This window comes from Lepidochelys kempii, chromosome 24 (genome assembly GCF_965140285.1).
Source record: "Lepidochelys kempii isolate rLepKem1 chromosome 24, rLepKem1.hap1, whole genome shotgun sequence".
Lineage (NCBI taxonomy): Eukaryota > Metazoa > Chordata > Testudines > Cheloniidae > Lepidochelys > Lepidochelys kempii.
In genome coordinates, this window is record NC_136403.1 from 13,236,043 (window position 1) to 13,258,293 (window position 22,251).

At 51.8% G+C, this 22,251-nt stretch overlaps 1 protein-coding gene across 1 annotated transcript in view; it reads left to right on the forward strand.

Moving 5' to 3' along the window:
* LOC140902925 (IgGFc-binding protein-like) overlaps nucleotides 1-18,655 on the forward strand; it is a 60,401-nt gene extending 41,746 nt beyond the window's left edge. Inside the window, exons 15-25 of the mRNA XM_073323508.2 lie at nucleotides 659-858; nucleotides 4,468-4,609; nucleotides 5,186-5,517; nucleotides 6,753-7,323; nucleotides 8,182-8,777; nucleotides 10,263-10,827; nucleotides 11,191-11,780; nucleotides 13,254-13,824; nucleotides 15,259-15,458; nucleotides 17,302-17,682; nucleotides 18,368-18,655. Coding sequence (XP_073179609.2) covers nucleotides 659-858; nucleotides 4,468-4,609; nucleotides 5,186-5,517; nucleotides 6,753-7,323; nucleotides 8,182-8,777; nucleotides 10,263-10,827; nucleotides 11,191-11,780; nucleotides 13,254-13,824; nucleotides 15,259-15,458; nucleotides 17,302-17,682; nucleotides 18,368-18,655 — 4,436 coding nt within the window. The remainder of the gene's footprint in view (nucleotides 1-658; nucleotides 859-4,467; nucleotides 4,610-5,185; nucleotides 5,518-6,752; nucleotides 7,324-8,181; nucleotides 8,778-10,262; nucleotides 10,828-11,190; nucleotides 11,781-13,253; nucleotides 13,825-15,258; nucleotides 15,459-17,301; nucleotides 17,683-18,367) is intronic.
* Nucleotides 18,656-22,251: the final 3,596 nt, after the last annotated feature.

A 22,251-nucleotide genomic window follows, 5' to 3' on the forward strand; every position in this document is an offset into this window, starting at 1 on the left:
TGATGGAGCCAGCTGCCCATGAGAATGAGATGCTGTGGCCAAGAGGGTGAGCGTGACCCTGGGCTGGAGAAGCAGGAGATAGTGAGGAGAAGCCAGAAGGTGGGGTCCTCTTGAGATACGGCATTGGGGAGACCACGACTGGAGACTGTGCCCAGCTCTGGGGGGCTGCACGTCAGACAGGACATCGGAAAAGGGGGCGGGGTCAGAGCTACGGGAATGATCTGAGGGCTGAAAAACCTGCCCGAGAGCCAGGGACTGAAGGAGCTTGATCCAGTGTGTTTAACCCAGAGAAGGCTCAGAGGCTAGTCCTTGTCTTTCAGCACCTCCCTGGAGAGGAGATTTCAGGGAGCAGAGGGCTTGTTAACCCAATAGACAGAGGCAGAGCGAGAGCTGACAGTTGGTGGGCTGGGGGACGGAGCCAGAGAAATCGAGACTGGGAACAAAGGGCAGATTTTCCCTAGGGTGGGGAACCAACCCTGGGAACAACTGCTACAGCTACAGGGCAGTTTCCTGCCCTCTGAGTCTTTCTAGGGAGATCTCTCTCTCAAAGCTGCGCTCTAGCTCGACCATCAGATCTGGGCTGGGGCAGACTGGTTGCTCATGATGGTTCCTGCAAATCTATGACTCTGTGAATCAATAATTTCTCTCTTTATTTTAGCTCTGAGCTGCCCAGCCAACAGCCACTATGAGGTGTGTGCTGACCTCTGCACCGCGACCTGCGCCTGGATCACCGACTCCACCCCGTGCCCAGAGACCTGTGCCGAAGGCTGCCAATGTGACGATGGCTTCTTCTTTGATGGCCAGGGCTGCGTGACTGTGGAGAGTTGTGGCTGCTTCGAACGGGGGAGATACCTCAAGGTACTGCCCCCTGCTGGTAGATGAGGGTCTGATCCTATTATCCCTAACTGGGAACCTAAGACGAGCTCCTCAGTTGGAGCGAAGCAGATCTACAGCCTAGGGGCGCGTATTCTGGATCAAAACATTGGTCCCCTGGGCTTGGCATCCAACCCATTGGCCATGCTTAATTCCCGATCTCCAGAGACAAGCAAAGAACCCTAATGTGCTGCTTGTCACTACATTCTGTAGTCAACTCCTTGACCACACTTTGATGTGTTGTGAAAGATACCCAAGAGATCAATTAACCAACATCAGTTAGCTTAGAATCATAGAATCATAGAATAACAGGGTTGGAAGGGACCTCAGGAGGTCATCTAGTCCAACCCCCTGCTCAAAGCAGGACCCATCCCCAATTAAATTATCCCAGCCAGGGCTTTGTCAAGCCTGACCTTAAAAACTTCTAAGGAAGGAGATTCCACCACCTCCCTAGGTAACGCATTCCAGTGTTTCACCACCCTCCTAGTGAAAAAGTTTTTCCTAATATCCAACCTAAACCTCCCCCACTGCAACTTGAGACCATTACTCCTTGTCCTGTCATCTTCTACCACTGAGAATAGTCTAGAACCATCCTCTTTGGAACCACCTCTCAGGTAGTTGAAAGCAGCTATCAAATCCCCCCTCATTCTTCTCTTCTGCAGACTAAACAATCCCAGTTCCCTCAGCCTCTCCTCAAAAGTCATGTGTTCCAGACCCCTAATCATTTTTGTTGCCCTTCGCTGGACTCTCTCCAATTTATCCACATCCTTCTTGTAGTGTGGGGCCCAAAACTGGACACGGTACTCCAGATGAGGCCTCACCAGTGTCGAATAGAGGGGAACGATCACGTCCCTCGATCTGCTGGCAATGCCCCTACTTATACGTCCCAAAATGCCATTGGCCTTGGCAACAAGGGCACACTGCTGACTCATATCCAGCTTCTCGTCCACTGTCACCCCTAGGTCCTTTTCCGCAGAACTGCTGCCGAGCCATTCGGTCTGTTTCTTGGTAACAGTTAATAGAGTAGAGCCTGTGTCTGTCCCAGGATATTAGAGAGGGGATGAGTCTGTAGAGTTTCTCTTGGAGTTGCTTGGGGAAGGATTTGATAATGTCCTTCAATTACTGGGTAAATTGTGGTGTGAGGTCTTCTTGGAATCCTTTATAGGAGTGTCGTCACCCCCTTGTCTCTCTACAGCTCAGCTTGGCAGAATTCAGTTTTTATGGTTTTATCATTTCAACCGATAATACTGATGTTTAAGCATTTTTTGTTTTTATTGATTTAAATTTTCACAATGTGCAGAATTGTGGGTTTTAAGCATATATTTTATTTTGGCTAATTTACAAGATTCAAAAAGTTACAACTTTATAACCATTAAAACACAAATTGTCAGCCGCACATCAAAACCCACAACGTGAACAGTCTGAAATCAAACTCTGATCAGCATTGCAGCATTCTTCTTACCTTGCCTACCTGTGAATTTCGACGATTATGGATGAAAATATTTTTGTCCTTGGTTTGTGTGTACAGTGAAATCAGTGTTTGCCGGTACAAATCTAATCCTCCCAAGCCTAAAAAATAGTACAGGAAAAAAGAGTTCAATACAATAGGAACTTCTGGGAAGCTGTCACATGCTGCGTTGTTGAATTCCCCCTAGAAAGAAGGTGTGTCTCCAAAGTTACCGCTCCTTTTTTACACCCATCCTGTTTACAGATAAAAAGCTACTGTAGCCATCATCCAGAGGCTAGATTTAACCAATCATCTTTGTATCTTGCTTTTCGGGTACTGTGGTGTACCTCTTATCCCTGTGTTTTGACACATGGGTGTGAAGACATCTCCTTGGCTTGTACCAGGGTAACACCCCTATCTTAATCCTGACAGTTTTTCTATCAGTTTCAGCTAAAGTTAATGTAGGGCATTATGGGATACTTAGCACAAGTAAACCAGTTTATAGGAAGATGTAGGCCAGTTCAGGCCCTGTAACTTCTATAATGTTATAGTGCTTTGTCTGCTTAATGCATAGTCATAGATTAATCGATTTGTATATTCCAAGGCCAGAAGGGACCACTGTGGCCATCTACTCAGACCTCCTGCATAACAAAGGCCAGAGAGCTGTCCTCAGACCATTCCTAGAGCAGATCTGTTAGGAAAAAACATCCAATCGTGATTTAAAGATTGTCAGTGATGGACCTCACCCCGTGGGAAATAGTTCAAGTGGTTAATTGCTCTCATCATTAAAAATGTACGCCTTCGTTCCCGACGGAATTTGTCTAGCTTCAAGTTCCAGCCATTGGATCATGTTAGATCTTTCTCTGCTAGAGCGAAAAGCCCAATATTAACTAGTTGTTCCCTGGGTGGATGATTATAAACTGGGATCAAGTTACTCCTTAAGCTTCTCTTTGTTAAAGTAAAGAAACTGAGCTCCTTGAGTCTATCACTAGAAGCCATGTTTTCTAATGTTTTCATCATTCTCCTGGCTCCTCTCTGTCCCCGTTCCAATTTATCAACATCCTTCTCGACCTGCAGTCACCAAAACTGGACACAGGATTCCAGTTTCGGTCGCATCAGGGCCAGATACAGAGGACAAAACAATCTCTCTGCTCCTACTTGAGTTGCCTCTGTTTATGCCTCCCAGGATCACATTAGCTCAAACATTTTGGCCATGGCTCATGTTTAGCTGATTATCCATCCTGACCCCCACAGATTAATGTGCGTGGTGGGAATAATACATATCACTAATGTGGTTTTTTTATATGCATTAGCCCCGCATATATGGGTCAACACTATGCCACAGGGCTGAAGTCATCTCCCTGATCAGCCTGTTCCCTGAAAGAGATTGGACCCTCCTGTCACTTGCTCTTTCTTCTCGTCGCCAGACAAATTCAAATTGGAAATAAGGCACAGTCGTTTAGCAGCATGGGTGATTAACCAGTGGGACAAATTCCCAAGTGAAGTGCTGGATTCTCCACCCCTTGGTGTCTTCCAACCCCATCTGGCTGCCTTTGTGGAAGATGCTTTAACCAAACACGAGTGATTGGGCTCAACCCGGGAATAACTGGGGGAAGTTCCCTGGCCTATGTTCTACAGGAGATCAGATGAGATGATCCAGTAGAAATCTAAGCAAGCTCCTGCTGCAGGATCCTCTCTCTAACTTCCTGCAGCAGTGGGTTCCACAGGTTGATGAAGCAGAATGTCCTAAATTCTCTGGCCATCAATTTTATGGTTTATTATTCGGGTATAAAGGAAGCAATGGATGGTTCCTTCTTAATCACCCAGGCCTCACTTCATGCCCCCCCATCTCTGCTTCTTTCCAGGCTGAATACACCATGAATTGTTCCTTACAATTGGGAAAGAAAAGGGGTAACTTTGGGGAAGGGAGTCGAGTGGGTTAGAGGAGGGGGGGCTGGGAGTCAGGACTCCTGGGTTCTATCCCCAGCTCTGGGAGGAGAGCAGGGTCTAGTGGCTAGAGCAGGGGGACTGACAGCCAGGATTCTATCCTTAGCTTTGGTTTACCTCCAACAGAAGTTCTCACCAGTGAAAGGAAAATTTGATGTTTCTGCTCTGTGACATGGGATTATTTCCCCTTTTCCATCCAGCCCAATGAGACGGTGCTGGTGAACGAGTGTCAGCAAAGATGCAGCTGCAGCCCAGCCCGAGGGGTGAGCTGCGAGTCCCACAGCTGTGCCAGCAATGAAACCTGTGAGACCAAAAATGGTGTCACGGGCTGCATCAACAAAGGTAAAGGACAGTGGCTGATGTAAACATGCCGTGAGGGGTTATCGGAGCCAGAGTATATAGATAACAAGGAGTCTGGTGGCACCTTAAAGACTAACAGATTTATTTGGGCATAAGCTTTCATGGGCTAGAACCTGAGTATATAGATGATTGTCCATGCTACCAGCTAAGAGTGGGGTCTAATGGTTAGAGCGGGGGGCAGGGCTGGGAGTCAGGACTCCTGGGTTCTATCCCAGCTCCAAATGAGGAGTTGGGTCTAGTGGTTGGGGTGGGGGTCTGGGAGTCAGGACTCCTGGGTTGTATCCCAGCTCTGGGCAGGGAATTGGGCCTAGAGGCTTAGAGCGGGAATGGAGGCTAGGGGCCAGGACTCCTGGGTTCTTTCCCCAGTTCTGCTACTACCTTGCAGTTATTTAAAGTCTAGCCCTGACCTCTGCTTTGTTCTACTGAGCTAAGTTCTGCTGAATATTTTGGCTGGACACCTCCTTACGCTGATGGGGGAGGCTCTGAGCATACCCCATGGCAGGTCCCCAGCCAGCTCTCATCCCTCCGTCCTGCCCCGGCTGGGCTCTCTCCCTTCAGACCCATGCAAATCCCTGAGATGCTGGACCAAGGAGACATGTAAGGTCGAGAACGGCCGTGCAATGTGTGTCCCTGACTACAAGAAGACCTGCTGGGGCTGGGGGGACCCGCACTATCACACCTTCGACGGGCTGGACTTTGACTTCCAGGGCACCTGCACCTACACCCTGGCCAAGTACTGTGGGACTGACCCCACCCTGGAGCCCTTCACCATTGATGAGAAGAACGACAACCGGGGGGGTAACCAGGTTGTCTCCTATGTGCGCCTGACCAACATCTACGTCTATGGGTACAACATCTCCATCCACAAGAAAGAGGTCGGCAAAGTCCGGGTGAGTCTCCCGGGTCAGGTCGGGCTTCCAGCCAGCTCAAGGGCAACACACCACGCTTCACACCAACACAACACAGCATAGCACAACTGCAACACACAAAACCTCATGGCAACACAACACAGCTTTGCACAGCGCAACTGTGGCATGAGACAGCACACATAGCATCATGCCACCACAACACGCTTCACAGCAACACAACGTATTCTTATACACCTGTACCCCCAACACAACACACAGTGCTGCCATTGTATTGTGTATAGTATCTTCCATAGCACCTGCAACACAATAGACTGTAACACAGAACACTGACACAATATTCTATATAGCGTTTTCTGTAGCACTGGTACCCCCAACACACCACAACACCCAATGCTGCCATAGTATTGTATATAGTATCTTCCAATACCCGGTACCCCCAACACAACATAACACAGTACCACAACATTGCCGCTGTATTGTGTATAGCATCTTCCATAGCACCTGTACCTGCAACACAATACACCACCACTGTATTGTGTAGCATCTTCTGTAGCATCTGTACTCCCAACACAACACACAATGCTGCCACTGTGTGGTATATAGCATCTTCCAATACACCTGTACTTCCAGAACAACACGATTACTATATTGCTTATAGTATCCCCCATAGCACCCGTAACCCCAGCACACAAGGCTGCCACTGTATTTTGTATGGCATAGAATCATAGAAGATCAGGGTTGAAAGAGACCTCGGGAGGTCATCTAGTCCAACCCCCTGCTCAATGCAGGACCAGTCCCCAACTAAATCATCCCAGCCAGGGCTTTGTCAAGCCGGGCCTTAAAAACCTCTAAGGATGGAGATTCCACCACCTCCCTAGGTAACCTATTCCAGAGCTTCACCACCCCCCTAGTGAAATAGTGTTTCCGAATATCCAACCTAGACCTCCCCCATCTTCCAATACACTGTCACCCGCAACACACAACGCTACCACTCTACTGTGTATTGCATCCTCCGTAGCACTTGTACCCCCAGCACACAAGGCTGCCAATGTATTGTGTATGGCATCTTCCAATACACCAATACTCCTAACAAAACACACCACAACACACAACACTGACCTATATTGTACAGCGCATCTTCCAGAGTACCCGTACCCTAACATGCCCGGCCCTGCCGCTGCGTTGTCATGCACGCCCTTTCCTGTCCCCGGCGTGGATGGCTGTGACCCTAATGCTCCTGCCCTTCCCCTTTGCAGCTGAATGATGTCATCACCAGCCTGCCGCTGACCCTGGCCGATGGCAAGCTGCGGCTTCTCCAGAGCGGCCTGAGCGCCATGCTGCAGACGGCCTTTGGCCTGGAGGTCTCCTTTGACTGGAACTGGCTGGTGGAGGTGACCCTGCCCAGCAGCTACTATGGCGCCACCTGTGGCCTGTGTGGGAATTACAACCAGGACCCCGCGGACGACATGGTGACGCCGGCTGATGCCCAGCCCAGCTCGGTGGTGGAGTGGGCCGCCAGCTGGAAGGTGAGGGACCGCGACCCATTCTGCTGGCACATCTGCCAGGGGAAATGCCCCACCTGTGAGGAGGAGCAGCGGCAGCGTTACTACCGGGACGAGGCCTGCGGGCTGATCGCCAAGATGGACGGCCCCTTCCGCGAATGCCACCGCAAGCTCAGCCCGGAGAACTTCTTCGACAGCTGCGTCTACGACGTCTGCCTCAACGGGGGCGCCAAGACCATGCTGTGCCAGGCGCTGGGTGCCTACGCCGCCAGCTGCCGCACAGAGGGGGTCGTGGTCCGCGACTGGAGGACGCAATCCGGCTGCAGTGAGTGTGGGGCCAGTGGGGAGAGGGTTAGAGCAGGAGGGTTGGGCGCCAGGACTCCTGTGTTCTATCCCTGGCTCTGGCAGGGGAGTGGGGTCTGGTGGTTAGATCAGGGGGCTGGGAGCCAGGTCTCCTGGGTTCTAAGTCCCAGCTCTGGGAAGGGAGTGGGGTCTAGTGGGTTAGAGCAGGGGGGCTGAGAGCCAGGACTCATAGGTACTATCCTTGGCTCTGGGAGGGAAGTGGGGTTTGGTGGTTAGAGCAGAGGGGGACTCAGAGCCGGGACTCCTGGGTTCTATCCCATCTGTGGGACGGGAGTGGGGTCTAGTGGGTCAGAGCAGGGTGGGCTGGGAGTCGGGATTCCTGGGTTCTATCCTCAGCTCTACATCTCCCATGATGCACCAGTGCTATTGACTCCCATGATGCACCGCTTCCCCTTTCCAAAAGGGTAGAGCATGGTGCATCATGGGTGATGTAGTCCAAACACAGAGCTTGGTTTATACATGAGAATGAGGCGCCTGAACTGTGGCCCCCAGGAGGCACTAGGACAACATTTCTGAATAGAACTTTTTAGATTTCTTTTTGTTTGTTGTCAGCTGAAATCTTCACCCAAAATAGACATTTTCCATGGGGGAAAATCCCTCATTTTTCGGTCAACACTCATGTTTCAGGGTATGACTGACTGCAGAGTCAGGAAAGGATTTTTCTCCAGTCTGCAGCTAGCTGCTGCGGGTGTAACACTTGAGTGTGTAGCATCCTCAGAGAGAAGTGGGATACAGGATTGGCTGGACCACGGTCTTATGCACTGGGACAGGAGTTTGGTCAGTTTTGCTGTTGTTAATTCTCCCCCAACTCTGATCCCAGCCCTGCCCTGCCCTGCGAACAGCCACTACAAGGCCTGTGGGAACGCCTGCCCGGCCAGCTGCTCTGACCAAACTTCCCCCTCCTCCTGCCGGGAGCCCTGCGTGGAGACCTGCCAGTGTGACAATGGTTACGTCCTCAGCGCCGGCCAGTGCGTCCCCATGGGGAGCTGCGGATGCGACTATAATGGCCGATACTACAAACCCAGCGAGGAGTTCTGGGCCGATGAGAACTGCTGCTTTCAGTGCAGGTGTGACCCCAGCCTGGGCATGGTGGTTTGCCAGGAGACCAGCTGCAAGGCCAGCGAGAGATGCGCCGTGGTCAATGGGATCCGTGGCTGCCATGCAATCAGCTACTCCACCTGCATGGCCTCCGGGGACCATCACTACACCGCCTTCACTGGGCGAAGATATGACTTCCAGGGCACATGCATCTACAAGCTGTCTGGGCTCTGCTCCAAGGACCCCACACTAACCCCCTTCAACGTCACAATCCAGAACAACCGTAGCAGCAGGGCCTTGTCCTTTGCTGAGGTGGTGACCGTGGAGGTATACGGCAGAACCATTGCAGTCAGCCAGCAGCACCCTCTCAGGATCCAGGTAGGGACGCAGCCATGGCCCTCTGAAGAGTGGGGCTCTTGGGGCCAGATCCCCAGTGGGTGGGAATGGGCCATCACTGAAGTGGAGTCAATGGGGCCAGATCCCACCTGGTGGAAATCCACAGAGGATGTGGGCTCTGATGTCTGTGTAAACCAAGGAGCCCACAGTTAAGTAGATAGTTGGTATGTTGGAAAATTTCAGTGCCATGTTGTGTGTATGATCCACAGCTACATAATGGGGGTGGGGGTTCAGTAGGGGGCGCTCTCCCTCAATGTCAGTGCTCAGCCCAGCTGCTCAGCGCAGAGCTGCGGTGCAGGAAATGGGGAGGAGATTATTGTTACAAAGGTCAAAGATTCTACTCAGCTGTTCCTTGGTGATTTTCAGGCACAGGTCTTTCTGTAGAAAGAATATGTACCGCTCCTGTTTAATTAACAGGGAAACTGAGGCACACAGCAGGACAAAGACATGCCCAAAATTACATAGACAGTCAGTGGAAGAGCTGGGAGTAGAACCCAGGAGTTCTGGCTCCCAGCCCTAACCACTAGACACCACTCCCACCTAGAGCCATGGATACGTCATGGATTCATAGGACTTGTGCTTTCTCTCGGCTCCGTACGATACATGTGGGGAAGCCCCTTCAGTGCGACAGCCCTTCTCGGGGGTCAAGCCGTAGCCCCTCCTCCTCCTGAAACCACACCCCTCTGAGCCCTCAACACATCTCTCACTCTGGGCCCCCTCAGGGAGTCCACTTGCTCTGCACCCCTGGGGCCTCCACTCCAGAGGGAGTAATGCCCCCTGTTCTCCAGACCGGAGTGACTCTCAGCCAGCGTAACACAGGAGAGTTTATTGAGCATCTGAACCCAGCAGAGGAAACTCTCTGGGCCTCAGGCCTGGCTTCCCTCAGCACAGCTCATCTAAGTCTCCCCTGCATCCAGGTGAGCTCTGGCTGCTCTCTCTCTCTCCAGTCCAGCAGCCCCCTCCTTCTAGCTGAACATCCTATACCCCTTCCCCAACAGCTCCTCCCCTGTCCTTTTTCCATCCCAGGTAAACAGGGTGCTGGGGCCCCTTTCTTCTGTCCTTTATTCCCCTCCAGCTGGAACTGGTTGGTCACGTCACTGGGGTCCTCTCTTCTCAGTCCATTGTCCTCCCACAGGCCAGAACCAGCTGACTGCCAAGCTGGGGTGGGCCTGTTAGTCAGCAGGTCACCAGTTGTTAGAGTTCCTCATCGCCAGGCCATTGTCCGGGGGTCCCAGCTGCTAGGTGAGGTCACGCCTGGTCCTCTGCAACAACAAACCCTCTCTCACCACCTTGTTAAACAGGCAACACAGGGAAACTGAGGCGCACACACACTATTCATGTAAAACACTACAAAAATCCTTAACTTCATCACAAGGTAGAACTTTGGAGTCCTGGGTCCCTGTCCCCTGCCCCCTCCTTGCAGTGTTCATTCAAAATTAAGCCCTGGCCATGCCATGTCTGTTCCAGGTTGATGGAGTCTTTGTGGATCTGCCTTACTACCACGAGGAGACACTCCAGGCCTACATCAGCGGAGCCCAAGTCCTCATCAAGACCGCCTTCGACCTGAGGGTGACCTTTGATGGGAGCAGCCTGGTCCAGGTCACCATGCCCAACACCTACGCCAATGCCCTCTGCGGTCTATGTGGCAATGGCAACCAGAGCCCCGGCCAAGATCTGATCATGAGGGATGGGAGCCGGGCCACCAATGCCGTCCAGTTCGCAGAGAGCTGGAAGGTGGGGGAGGTCCCAGGGTGCTCGGACAGCTGCACCGGGGACTGCCCAGTCTGCAGTGAGGCTCAGAGACAACCCTATAAGGGAGACCAGTACTGCGGGGTCCTCACCACAGGGGATGGGCCATTCAGACAGTGCCACGGAGCCATCGACCCAGCCCCCTTCTTCAATGATTGTCTCTCCGACACCTGCCAGTACAAAGGGCATCACTCGGCTCTGTGCGGCGCGATCGGCGCCTACGTGACGGCCTGCCAGGCTGGGGGCATCCAGATAGGGCCTTGGAGAACAGCCTCATTCTGCAGTGAGTGTCGCCTGTGGGATGCTACTTTAGGGACTGGCGTGTGCGCACCAGCCCCTGCTGCTGGGGACACGGGGAGTGGATGTCAGAATTTCTCACCCACATGCCACGCACATTTGTGGCTTACTGCTATCTAAGGGAGATTGGCCTGAGGCTCACGCAGCTTGGGGAGGGATAGAACCCAGCAATCCTGGCTCCAGCACCCCCCGCCCCCAACCACTAGACACCATTCCCCTCCCAAAGCTGGGGATAGAACCCAGGAGTCCTGACTCCCAGTTTCACACCCACCCCAGTTCTGTCCACTGTACCTTAATGGGCCTTTTATCTCACCCCCATCTGCACATTCCCTCTGATCTTCTCCTGCAGGCCCCACCTGCCCCCATAACTCCCACTATGAGCTCTGTGGGAGCGGCTGCCCTGCCACCTGCCACGGGCTCTCGGCGCCGGATGGCTGTGACGCTCCCTGTGCCGAAGGGTGTTTCTGCGACGCCGGGTTCCTCCTGAGCGGAGACCGGTGCGTCCCCGTCGCGCAGTGCGGCTGTGTGCACCAGGGCACGTACTACAGGAAGGGAGAGGAGTTCCACGCCAGCGCCTCCTGCCGGGAGCGGTGCCGGTGCCAAGACAACGGGGTCGTCGAGTGCCAGGAGGCCTCCTGCGGAGCCAGCGAGCAGTGCAGGGTGGAGAACGGAGTCCTGGGCTGCCACGCCACGGGCTGCGGCAAATGCACCGTGGCCGGCAATTCCCACTACCTGACCTTGGACGGATGGGCCTTCGACTTCCAGGGCTCCTGTGCTTACACCTTAGCCGAGCTCTGCAGCAGCAGTGCCTGGCTGGCGAACTTCTCTGTGGTGGTGGAGAAGGAGAGCTCTGGCGATGGTCGTGTGGCTTGGACAAGGATGCTGGTAGTTTCTGTCCATGGCTACGCCATCACCGTGGAGAGGGGGAGGAAATGGAGTGTTGTGGTAAGGTCCCCGTGTGCTTTGAGTCCCGTTGCTGGCCAACTCCATATTTGCTGGTTATTCCGCAGCCTGACCCGGGTGCCCTGACGTCCAGATGTAGCATGGCTGGAGTGGAGGGGAGGGATGGCCCCCATGGTGAGGGTGCTTGGGAGATTTGGGTGCCAGTCCCTGCTCCATCAGAGGCTGACTGTGTGACCTTGAGCAAGTCCCTGTACATGTAACCTGGGTGTTAGCCCAAACCCTTCCACTGTCCACATGGAAAAACCTCTGACCTGGGGCTTTAAACCCTGGCTAGCTGACCCAGCTCCTAGTGGGTTAGAACTTCAACTTGGGCTGGCAGCTGACGCAGGCTCAGTCATTCGAGTGTGGATGGTCCTCTAGTGCCTTTCCACAATTCCTGCCTAAGGACAGGCAAGTTCTCTCACAGTTGACTGGGAAAGGATCCCAGAGTGTCTCATCACTCAGGCTATGCCCCCAGGCAGAACGGGCGAGCCTGGAGATGGGAATGCGGGGAGGGCTCTGCAGTGAGGAGGCACACACCCAAGCTCGGCTAAGCTCAGACTCGAGTACCAATCACTTGGGTTAGCTGTGCAGTGAAGACAGATTCTTTGTCCATCTATGCCTCAGTTTCCCCAGTTGTACAATGGGGATAATGGCACTGCCCTGCCTCCCAGGCAGATTGTCACAATAAATATGCTAAAGGGCTGCTCAGATACCAAATTAATGCAGACCAGATAAGGACCTAGAATAGAGCCAGGGCACCTGGGCTCTATTCCCAGCTGCTCTGCTGGTTGACCGTGGACAGGTCCCTTCCCCTTTATGTGCCTTATTTTCCCCGACTGTATAACAAACTCCCCTGCGGCACCACGGTGCCATTTCAGAAATATTTTGGTGTTTTGCTGAAAAAAGTTGAAATTTTCCTTGGGGCTGGGGTGGGAAAATGCCAATGAAGTGAGCTGTAGCTCACGAAAGCTTCTGCTCAAATAAATTTGTTAGTCTCTAAGGTGCCACAAGTCCTCCTTTTCCATTTTCAGAGTAGTTCTACTAAGTCAGAAATGCCGGTGGTCTCATATGCCGAGTCTAGAAGTAGTCTAGCCCCAAGAGTGGGGCAAAAAATGGTGGTAGTATGGGTTATATCTTCACAAACGTCGGGGCAGCCTCTCCCCAAAATCCACCCAACCTCTCCCAACTGCATTTAAATCAAGATCCTGCATTAAGCTAAGACGAGATAAATAAAGAAATAGACGGCAAAGAGAGAGGCCTTGGCAATTTGTCTAGTCCAGGTATGTGTCCTGGAGGACTAGCTAGAGGAGAGACAGAACTTGGCCTTGCCTAGGAAGAAGAGCCAATATGGGCCCGAGTCCCAGGAAGCCCCAGTAGATCAGCCTATGGAAGTTACATGACAAAACTCAAGTCAGTTTTTCTGGAATCTAATGCAGTGATGGGCAAACGTCCCTTTCCTTGGCACAGGTGAACGGGGAGCTCTACGCTCTGCCGCTGGCCCTAGACAGTGGGAGAATCCGCGTGAACCAGGAGGGGAAGAATGTTGTCGTCCAGACTGATTTTGGCCTCAAATTCTTTTACGATGCTTCGTACTACGCCTTGGTGTCCGTCCCCAGCTCCTACAAGGGACACGTGTGCGGCTTGTGCGGCAACTTCAACGGTGACAAGAATGACGACTTCCTGCTGCCCGGTGGGAAGAGTGCCCAGAACGCGGATGAGTTTGGGGCCTCCTGGAAGGTGCCCGTTGATGGTGCCACGTGCGCCGATGGCTGTGGTGAGAGGTGCCCGGTCTGTGATGCAGCCAAGACAGCGCCGTACCAGGTCGAGAGCTCCTGTGGACTGATCAGAGCCACCTCGGGTCCCTTCAGAGACTGTCACTCGCTGGTCAGCCCTGCCGAGTACTTCAACCATTGTCTCTATGACATGTGTGCCGCCAATGGGGCGGGAGAGACACTCTGCCAGAGCCTCCAGGCCTACGCGGCCGCATGCCAGGCAGCTGGGGCCAAAATCAGAGCCTGGAGAATGGCCTCCTTCTGCTGTAAGTTTATAGAGCAACCTACAGCCCTGGGCTGAGGTAACTTCCCAGACCTCATCCCTCCTCTGTCTGCTCCCCCTCCTGCATCATCCCCACTCCCTGGGACCCCAGATCTCTTGATCCCAGCCCTCTCCTCACCCTACCACTGCCCCACCCCCCAAAAAACCTGATCAGCAGCAGCAGCTTGGTCTTTAAAAAACCAAACAAACTAGAAAACATCCAGAAAAATAACTTGACTTGCTCAGACCAAGGAGTCCCTAGTGGAGCTGGGGATTGAACCCAGAACACTGGTGTCTTAAAGGTGCGTCTCCATGGCAACACAACCAATCAACCAACCCAGCCAAAAAACCAGAGCTTGGTCTGTGAATAGGATTGGGGGGTGGGTCTCAGAGCCCTGATGGGAACATCTGCACTGTTATAGAGCCACGTAGCTATGTTGCTATAGGCATATGGGCATACGCTAAATAAGCTGTAGGTGTGGCTGAAGGCAGTAGCAGAAAAGCCTGCAGGCTCCTGTAACAGTAGCATAGCCAAACTAGCTAAGGTTCAAGGCCTAAAGACTTGATACAAGCAACTAACCAATAGGTGCCATCTTGTGACAGACGGTCACAAGACAAGAGTGCTGTTATAAGCCAAAGTGCCGACAGGTAATCACAGGACACCTGTTTGTACCAGCTTTAGCCGTGTAGGCGACCTAGCTATGTCAGTGTACGCACTACAGCCGTGTCCCTCTGATGTAAGTGCCCTAATACACCGACATCATAATTCCACCCCCGTGAGAGGCGTAGGGCTTTTGTCAGGGTAGTTAGGGCAAGGCAGTGTCCATGTAGACACTGTGCTCCTTACAACAGCTGTTGGCTGCTTTTTCAGTTTAAAGCTGGGCAGTTGACTGCCCCTGGCTCCCTGCTCTGAGCCAGGCTGTGCCTGCCCGGCTCCCCGCTCAGGGAGGTGTGAAGCCCAAGTGGCTGCCCCCCGCTCCTGGCTGGGATTGGGGAGACGAGAAACCCAGGTGGCTGCCCCCTGCTCCTGGCTGGGATTGGGGAGGCGAGAAGCCCAGGTGGCTGTCTCCCCAATCCCAGCAGGGAGCCAAGAAGCCCAGGCGACTGGCCCCTGCTCCCAGTTGGGGGTTGGGAGCCTGGGCAGCTGGCTCCCAGCAGGGAGCTGAGAGCCTTGGCTCTCAGCCCCTCTCACTGGCCCTCTGCAGTCGGTGGAAGTGCTCCTGGTGAGGACATGCATCACTGACAGAAGGAGGGTAGTGTGGACATCAGCCACTGCAGTAATTACATAGGTCGGCTTAAGTCTGTAGTGTAGACATGCCCTTATTCACCTGGTGTACATGTGATGGATCTAAAACACATGGGTTTGCTGCCAGTGTTGCTTGGGCGTTTACTCTTTGTTTTATTCCTCTCTCTCTTTCTCATTTGTTTCTCTCTCCAGCTCTGGCCTGCCCGGCCAACAGCCACTATGAGCTGTGCACTAGATCCTGCGATTTCACCTGCGCTGGCTTGTCCACCCCTGCCCAGTGCACCGGGAAGTGTTTTGAAGGCTGCCAGTGCGACGTGGGCTACGCGGCTGACGGGGAGGGGTGCGTGTCCGTGGATGGGTGCGGCTGTGTGCGCGACGGACGCTACATCAGGGTGGGTGCTGGGGTATCGGGGTGTGAAGTTTCTCAGGCCGGCTGCTGCCCTTGCTACCTGCTGACCTGACTGAAACAGGAGGAGGAGGGAGAGGAGCTGAGTTGAGGACACAAGAGGTCCCACTGAAAAAACAAAGAGGGTGTGGTACTTCCCCAAGCTCCACCCACAGAATAAGCTCCACCCACGAGTCACTACTTGGGTTGTACAGACCTTCAAAGTATGAGCTGGTTCCTTGCAGCAGCTGGGGGCAGGAACTGGGAAATGCACACAGACTTCTGAAATTCCTACTATGGAACTAATTGCATCTGGCTATTTCTAGCTCTGACCTAATGAATTGACAGCTTCTTTCAACATCAGAGGGTTGCAATCCACCAACAGTATGGCTGAATTTTGTCCTTTACATCTGGAAATTTGTGGAGCACTAGTGGTCTTGCAACTAGAGCTGGGTGAATTTTTGCCCCAGACCTTTTGCCCCCCCCACACCAGAGAAAAATGCAGATTCAGTGACACCAAATTGTTTTGCGAATTTGTGTTGGTTTAGTTGAATTATTTCAGCCAAAAAACAACCTGACAAAAAATTCAGAAAAAATCCAAGTGTTTTGTTTCAACATTTTTTAAATGGAACATTTTGATTTTTCGGTTTGGTTTTCTCTTTTAAAATAAAATTAAAGGAAATTTTGAAACCAAGTTCATTTGAACCAAAAAAAAAAAAAAGGGGGAAAGTTTTGTTTCAGTGTTGAGCATTCTCAAACACTTGTGGTTGTTTTTGTTAATAAAATTAAAGGAAATCTTGAAACCAGTGGCTTGCGACGCCTTTTGTAGTGAGGAATGCAGGAACTTTTTAATTGAATAAATTCGGCACTAAACTTTCCATCCTGATGAAGAATTCCTGCCACTGGCTCTGTCCTATCGTGGGTAATTCAGTTCTATGCTTCCATGCTGTTGGTCGTCCAACCTTTCTAGTGATGTCCCCCAAAAGTGCCTCCTCCATATGGAATCACCTCGCACGGGTGGTGTGTGTGAGGCCACACTGTGCAGAGATTAGACGCTGCTTTGCTGTAGAATATGTGGTTGTGGGCTGGACGGAACAGTCCCCTGTAGGCTGGATCCATCCCATGGGCTGTCTGTGGGACCAGGTTTTTTGTGAATTCTGGGGCATGCTACTGTTTGAACCAACCGCAAATGTTTTAAAAGGGTCAGCTGTGAAAGAAAACAATTTGGGGTTTTTTTTGGTTCAAATCAGCTTTTCTGTTTCAAAATTTCCTTCAATTGTATGAATAGAGCCAGTCTCGAGGGTGTAAAAATGATGGACCTTGAAACAAAACATTTTGATTTTGTTGAAACAAAATAGTGGGTTTGACCCAAAACTATCTTTTTTGGACTTTGAAATGCGCTGAAAGTTTTGACAAACTTCATTTTCAGTTTGACCTGAAACAATTTCTTTTGGAGTTGCCAGCAAGGCAAAAAAATTGCTGTTCACACAGTTTACTCGTGTCTTTGCTGCTGTTTTCTAGTTGCTTGCTGGTCACTCTGGGGGTTTTTGGATACCACTGGTTCCAGGGATGTTGAGACTTGACTCCCTTAAGCTGAAAGATGAAGGGAGAGACAAGAAGCTGCTTGAGAGGCTGGAAGCGGGCACCTGAAATCAGGCCTCTCCCGGCCGATCTGGGCAGTCTGTCTTGGCATTATCAGTGCTTCTGCATCTGTTCTTAGCAGGGTTCCCTCAGCTGCCCGCGTCAGGGGTTTTGGGGAGGGAGATATGGCTGCTTCCCGCCACTGATATGGAAACTTGATTTTCTCTCCAGTGAAAATTTAACAGAGTTGTTTGGGAATTTCTCTGCAGGCTGGGGAGAGCGTCGTCTCCGGTGACTGCTCTGAGACGTGCACCTGCCATGCCACAGCCGGGCTCGTCTGCGAGCCACACAGCTGCCCTGCTGGAGAGGCCTGTGCGCTCCAGGATGGGGTGCGCGGCTGCGTGAAGCGGGAAGGCTGGTGCACGCTGCTCCCCGGAGCCTGGCTCACCTCCTTCGATGGCACTTCAGGGAAGGTCCTCGACAGTGGGGCCTATGAGGTGGCTTCGCTCTGCAACGGCAGCGCCCCCTCCTGGTTCAGGGTGGTGGTAGAGGTCCAGCAGTGCAGCAACGGGGGAGTGGTGGCTGGTGCAGCCATCTACGTCTTCTTCCAGGAGGCTTTTGTCGTTGTCAAGAGGAACAAGGAGACGTGGGTAAGAGGGGACTGGGTCAGAACTGGGGCTGAGACACAGGGGAGAGATTCCTTCTATTAGAGCCATGCTCTAACTAAATAATAAAATCCAGGAGTCCTGGCTTCCAGCCCCTCCCCACCTGCTGCTCTAACCCACTAGACCCCCCCCCCCTCCCCGAGCTGGGGACAGAACCCAGAACCTTGGCTCTCAGCCCCCCCTGCTCTAACCCACTAGACCCCACTCCCCTCCAAGAGCAGGGGACAGAACCCAGAAGTCCTGGCTGTCAAACCCTCCTCACCCCACTCCTCTAACCTACTAGAACCCACTCTGCACAGACCCAAGATGTCCATTGCCCCTCCTGTTGTGCATGGACATAACGGTTTTTTACAGTTATTGTAGACAGAGCTGCTGGGAATTAAAATCGTGGGAATATTGAACATCCACTTGAAGCCATTTTTGTGCTGCCCGTTTTGGAAATGGGCCAGGTTTTTATTGACATTTTTCACCAATTTATCAAATTGTTTCTATGCCAAAACGGGTCATTTTCCGAATGGGAAGGGAGAGGAATTCCACACACCGATGGAGCCAGCTGATCCTGTTGCCCTGCGACGTGGCCCATGGACTCCAGGCCCCGCTGCCCTGCGATGTTGTCACTCAGTCTCACTCACCCCCATGTCTTCCTGTCCTTCCCATCTGTGTGTTCCAGGTGAACGGGCACCCGGTGCCGCTCCCGGTGAAGATCTCCAATGTGTCTGTGAGCGAATCTCAGGGTGGCGTGGCCGTGGTCCAGGCCTTGGGACTGCAGGTTCTGTTCAGTCCCAGTGGGGAGGTGTTGCTGAGAGTCGGCGAGAGTCTGGCTAACAAGCTGTGCGCACCCTGCGGGAACTTCAACGGCAACGTCTCTGATGACCTGCGGCTGCCCAGCGGGGCAGTTACAGGGAACCTCGCGGAGGTCGTTGCTGCCTGGAAATCCAGAGACTTCTCCAGGTGGTGAGTGGCTCTGCAGACAGCCTGTTCTGGCATCCTCAACACCCCATTCTGCGTGTCCAGAGGATGCCCAGATCCCATTGATTTTCAGACCCACACCCCACTTGGTCCCAACCTCTCTCTCAAGCCATCTAGCCAGCATGGCTTCCCACTACATCTCAGCTCTAGTTATCGGTACTCTGGTAGTGGTGGCCCACTGCAGAGCTCACTTCCGGGATCCCTAGCAGTGTTGCCCCCCATCCCGCTGGGTGGGGTTTGTGTTTCATTTTGGCTTTCTCTTTGTCACCGGGTCAGGCACCTCCTGCGATTGCAGGAGTTGCAGGTGCCTCCTGCTGCCAGCAACACAGACCTCCTGCCACATAGCAAGAGAGGCTCCCTGCCCCAGTGTCTCTAACTAGACAAAGGGAAGGATGATCATGCCTGTTTCACAGGTGGGGAAAGAGATGGTCCAGAAATCGTGATTTACAACATAGCCCAGAACAGGAGCGGAGACACTGCTGTAGCATTTCAGAACCTAGGAAGCCTGTTTCCCAGCTGGGAACTGAAACAAGATCTCCCATATAAGAATGCTTTAATTACAAGGCCACTGTGTGTGGATGGGATGAGCCTTGTGTAAAAATTAGGATAGGTTGAAAAATTTCCACCAAAACTTATTTGAAAAATTGGGGTTGTGTTGAAACTATTTAATCACACACACACACACATGCATTCTCTCTCTCTCTCGAAGTGTCCGTTTGTCAACATGTCACCCTACTAGCCCCCATCTCCTACCATAGCGGAGGACGGTGATGCTACTATGGGGCAGCTCATCTCTGTGGGGAAAGGAGGCCCCTTTGAGATGGAGGTTCTCTCTGGGTGGTGGTGGTGTAGACAGGGCTGCAGGTTGCCTGGAACTCCTGGACAGCTTGGCTCTACGTCTTACTGGTGGAGCAATCGATGGTGGTTAGGGACTATTTAGAAAAGCTGGACGTGCACAAGTCCATGGGGCCGGACGAGTTGCATCCGAGAGTGCTGAAGGAATTGGCGGCTGTGATTGCAGAGCCACTGGCCATTATCTTTGAAAACTCGTGGCGAACCGGGGAAGTCCCGGATGACTGGAAAAAGGCTAATGTAGTGCCAATCTTTAAAAAAGGGAAGAAGGCAGATCCTGGGAACTACAGGCCAGTCAGCCTCACCTCAGTCCCTGGAAAAATCATGGAGCAGGTCCTCAAAGAATCAATCCTGAAGCACTTGCATGAGAGGAAAGTGATCAGGAACAGCCAGCATGGATTCACCAAGGGAAGGTCATGCCTGACTAATCTAATCGCCTTTTATGATGAGATTACTGGTTCTGTGGATGAAGGGAAAGCAGTGGATGTATTGTTTCTTGACTTTAGCAAAGCTTTTGACACGGTCTCCCATAGTATTCTTGTCACCAAGTTAAGGAAGTATGGGCTGGATGAATGCACTATAAGGTGGGTAGAAAGCTGGCTAGATTGTCGGGCTCAACGGGTAGTGATCAATGGCTCCATGTCTAGTTGGCAGCCGGTATCAAGTGAAGTGCCCCAAGGGTCGGTCCTGGGGCCGGTTTTATTCAATATATTCATAAATGATCTGGAGGATGGTGTGGATTGCACTCTCAGCAAATTTGCGGATGATACTAAACTGGGAGGAGTGGTAGATACGCTGGAGGGGAGGGATAGGATACAGAAGGACCTAGACCAATTGGAAGATTGGGCCAAAAGGAATCTGATGAGGTTCAATAAGGATAAGTGCAGGGTCCTGCACTTAGGACGGAAGAACCCAATGCACAGCTACAGACTAGGGACCGAATGGCTAGGCAGCAGTTCTGCGGAAAAGGACCTAGGGGTGACAGTGGACGAGAAGCTGGATATGAGTCAGCAGTGTGCCCTTGTTGCCAAGAAGGCCAATGGCATTTTGGGATGTATAAGTAGGGGCATAGCGAGCAGATCGAGGGACGTGATCGTTCCCCTCTATTCGACATTGGTGAGGCCTCATCTGGAGTACTGTGTCCAGTTTTGGGCCCCACACTTCAAGAAGGATGTGGATAAATTGGAGAGAGTCCAGCGAAGGGCAACAAAAATGATTAGGGGACTGGAACACATGACTTATGAGGAGAGGCTGAGGGAACTGGGATTGTTTAGCCTGCAGAAGAGAAGAATGAAGGGGGATTTGATAGCTGCTTTCAACTACCTGAAAGGGGGTTCCAAAGAGGATGGCTCTAGACTGTTCTCAATGGTAGCAGATGACAGAACGAGGAGTAATGGTCTCAAGTTGCAGTGGGGGAGGTTTCGATTGGATATTAGGAAAAACTTTTTCACTAAGAGGGTGGTGAAACACTGGAATGCGTTACCTAGGGAGGTGGTAGAATCTCCTTCCTTAGAGGTTTTTAAGGTCAGGCTTGACAAAGCCCTGGCTGGGATGATTTAACTGGGAATTGGTCCTGCTTTGAGCAGGGGGTTGGACTAGATGACCTTCTGGGGTCCCTTCCAACCCTGATATTCTATGATTCTATGATTCTATGATATTCTACATGGGGTAGTATGCTAGCCCTAGCCCAAGCCCTCCAGGGATAGATAGAGCAGCTGTTGCAGGAGCCACAGATCCAAGTATTTTGATGTCCTCAGCAAAGGGTCCCCCGCAAAGGGGCAGAGTCTATTCTAGTCTTGTGAAGGCCAAAAGTGTAATTGGGTTCAAAAAGAACTAGAGAAGGTCATGGTGGATAGCCATTGATGGACCTATTAGCCAAGATGGCCAGGAACATAAGCCTTAAGCCTCCAAATGCCAGAACCTGGGACTGGACAACAGGGATGGATCACTCAAAAATGCCCCATTCTTTTCATTCCCTCTGGTGCATTAGCCCATCAGAGGCAGGCTGCTGGGCTGGCTGGACCATTGATCTGATGCAGTGTGGCCACTTTTATCTTTTACAGCTGGGTGAAGCTTTTTGCTTGAAATTTTTGGCACCAAAAAAATGCAGATTGAGCAACACTGAAAGTTTTGACTTTGCTGAATTGTTTGTGTATGTAAAAACCTTTTACAATTCTGCTGAATCAAAACATTGTTTTGACAGTTTTTGAAACAAAAAGGTTTTATTTTACTTCCAAAGGGACTTTTCCAGGTCTCCTTTACTTGCATTACATTTAAAATGTGGCCACAGACTGTTCTGATTCGGTCAAAACACGTTGCGTTCCAGCTGACACCAATTTTGAGTTTTCAGTTTGCTGAGAGCTTGAACATTTTTGCTCAGACCCAAAATGAATTTTTGGCCTGCGAACCCCCCCACAATCCAGCAGCGGCCCAGCTCTGGTTCACGTGTTTTTGATCAATGTGGATGCTAATTACTGTTGTCTCTTTTAGCAAAGCATAGCTCCACCTGAAACAGTCCAAGATCAGCGCTGCACCTACACTGGACTCTGCGCATTGTCTAAACAATTGCTAACCACCCCAAGGTACTTGTGATACCTCAGGGCCAGTTGTAAGATACTGTGATATCAGTCTGTCTCTAGAGCAATAAACCCTTGCAATCCTTTCAATACCGTCTTCCAGCTTCATTGTCTCACCCTGTGTTCGTGTTACCTTGCTTTTAGCAAGGTACAGCAT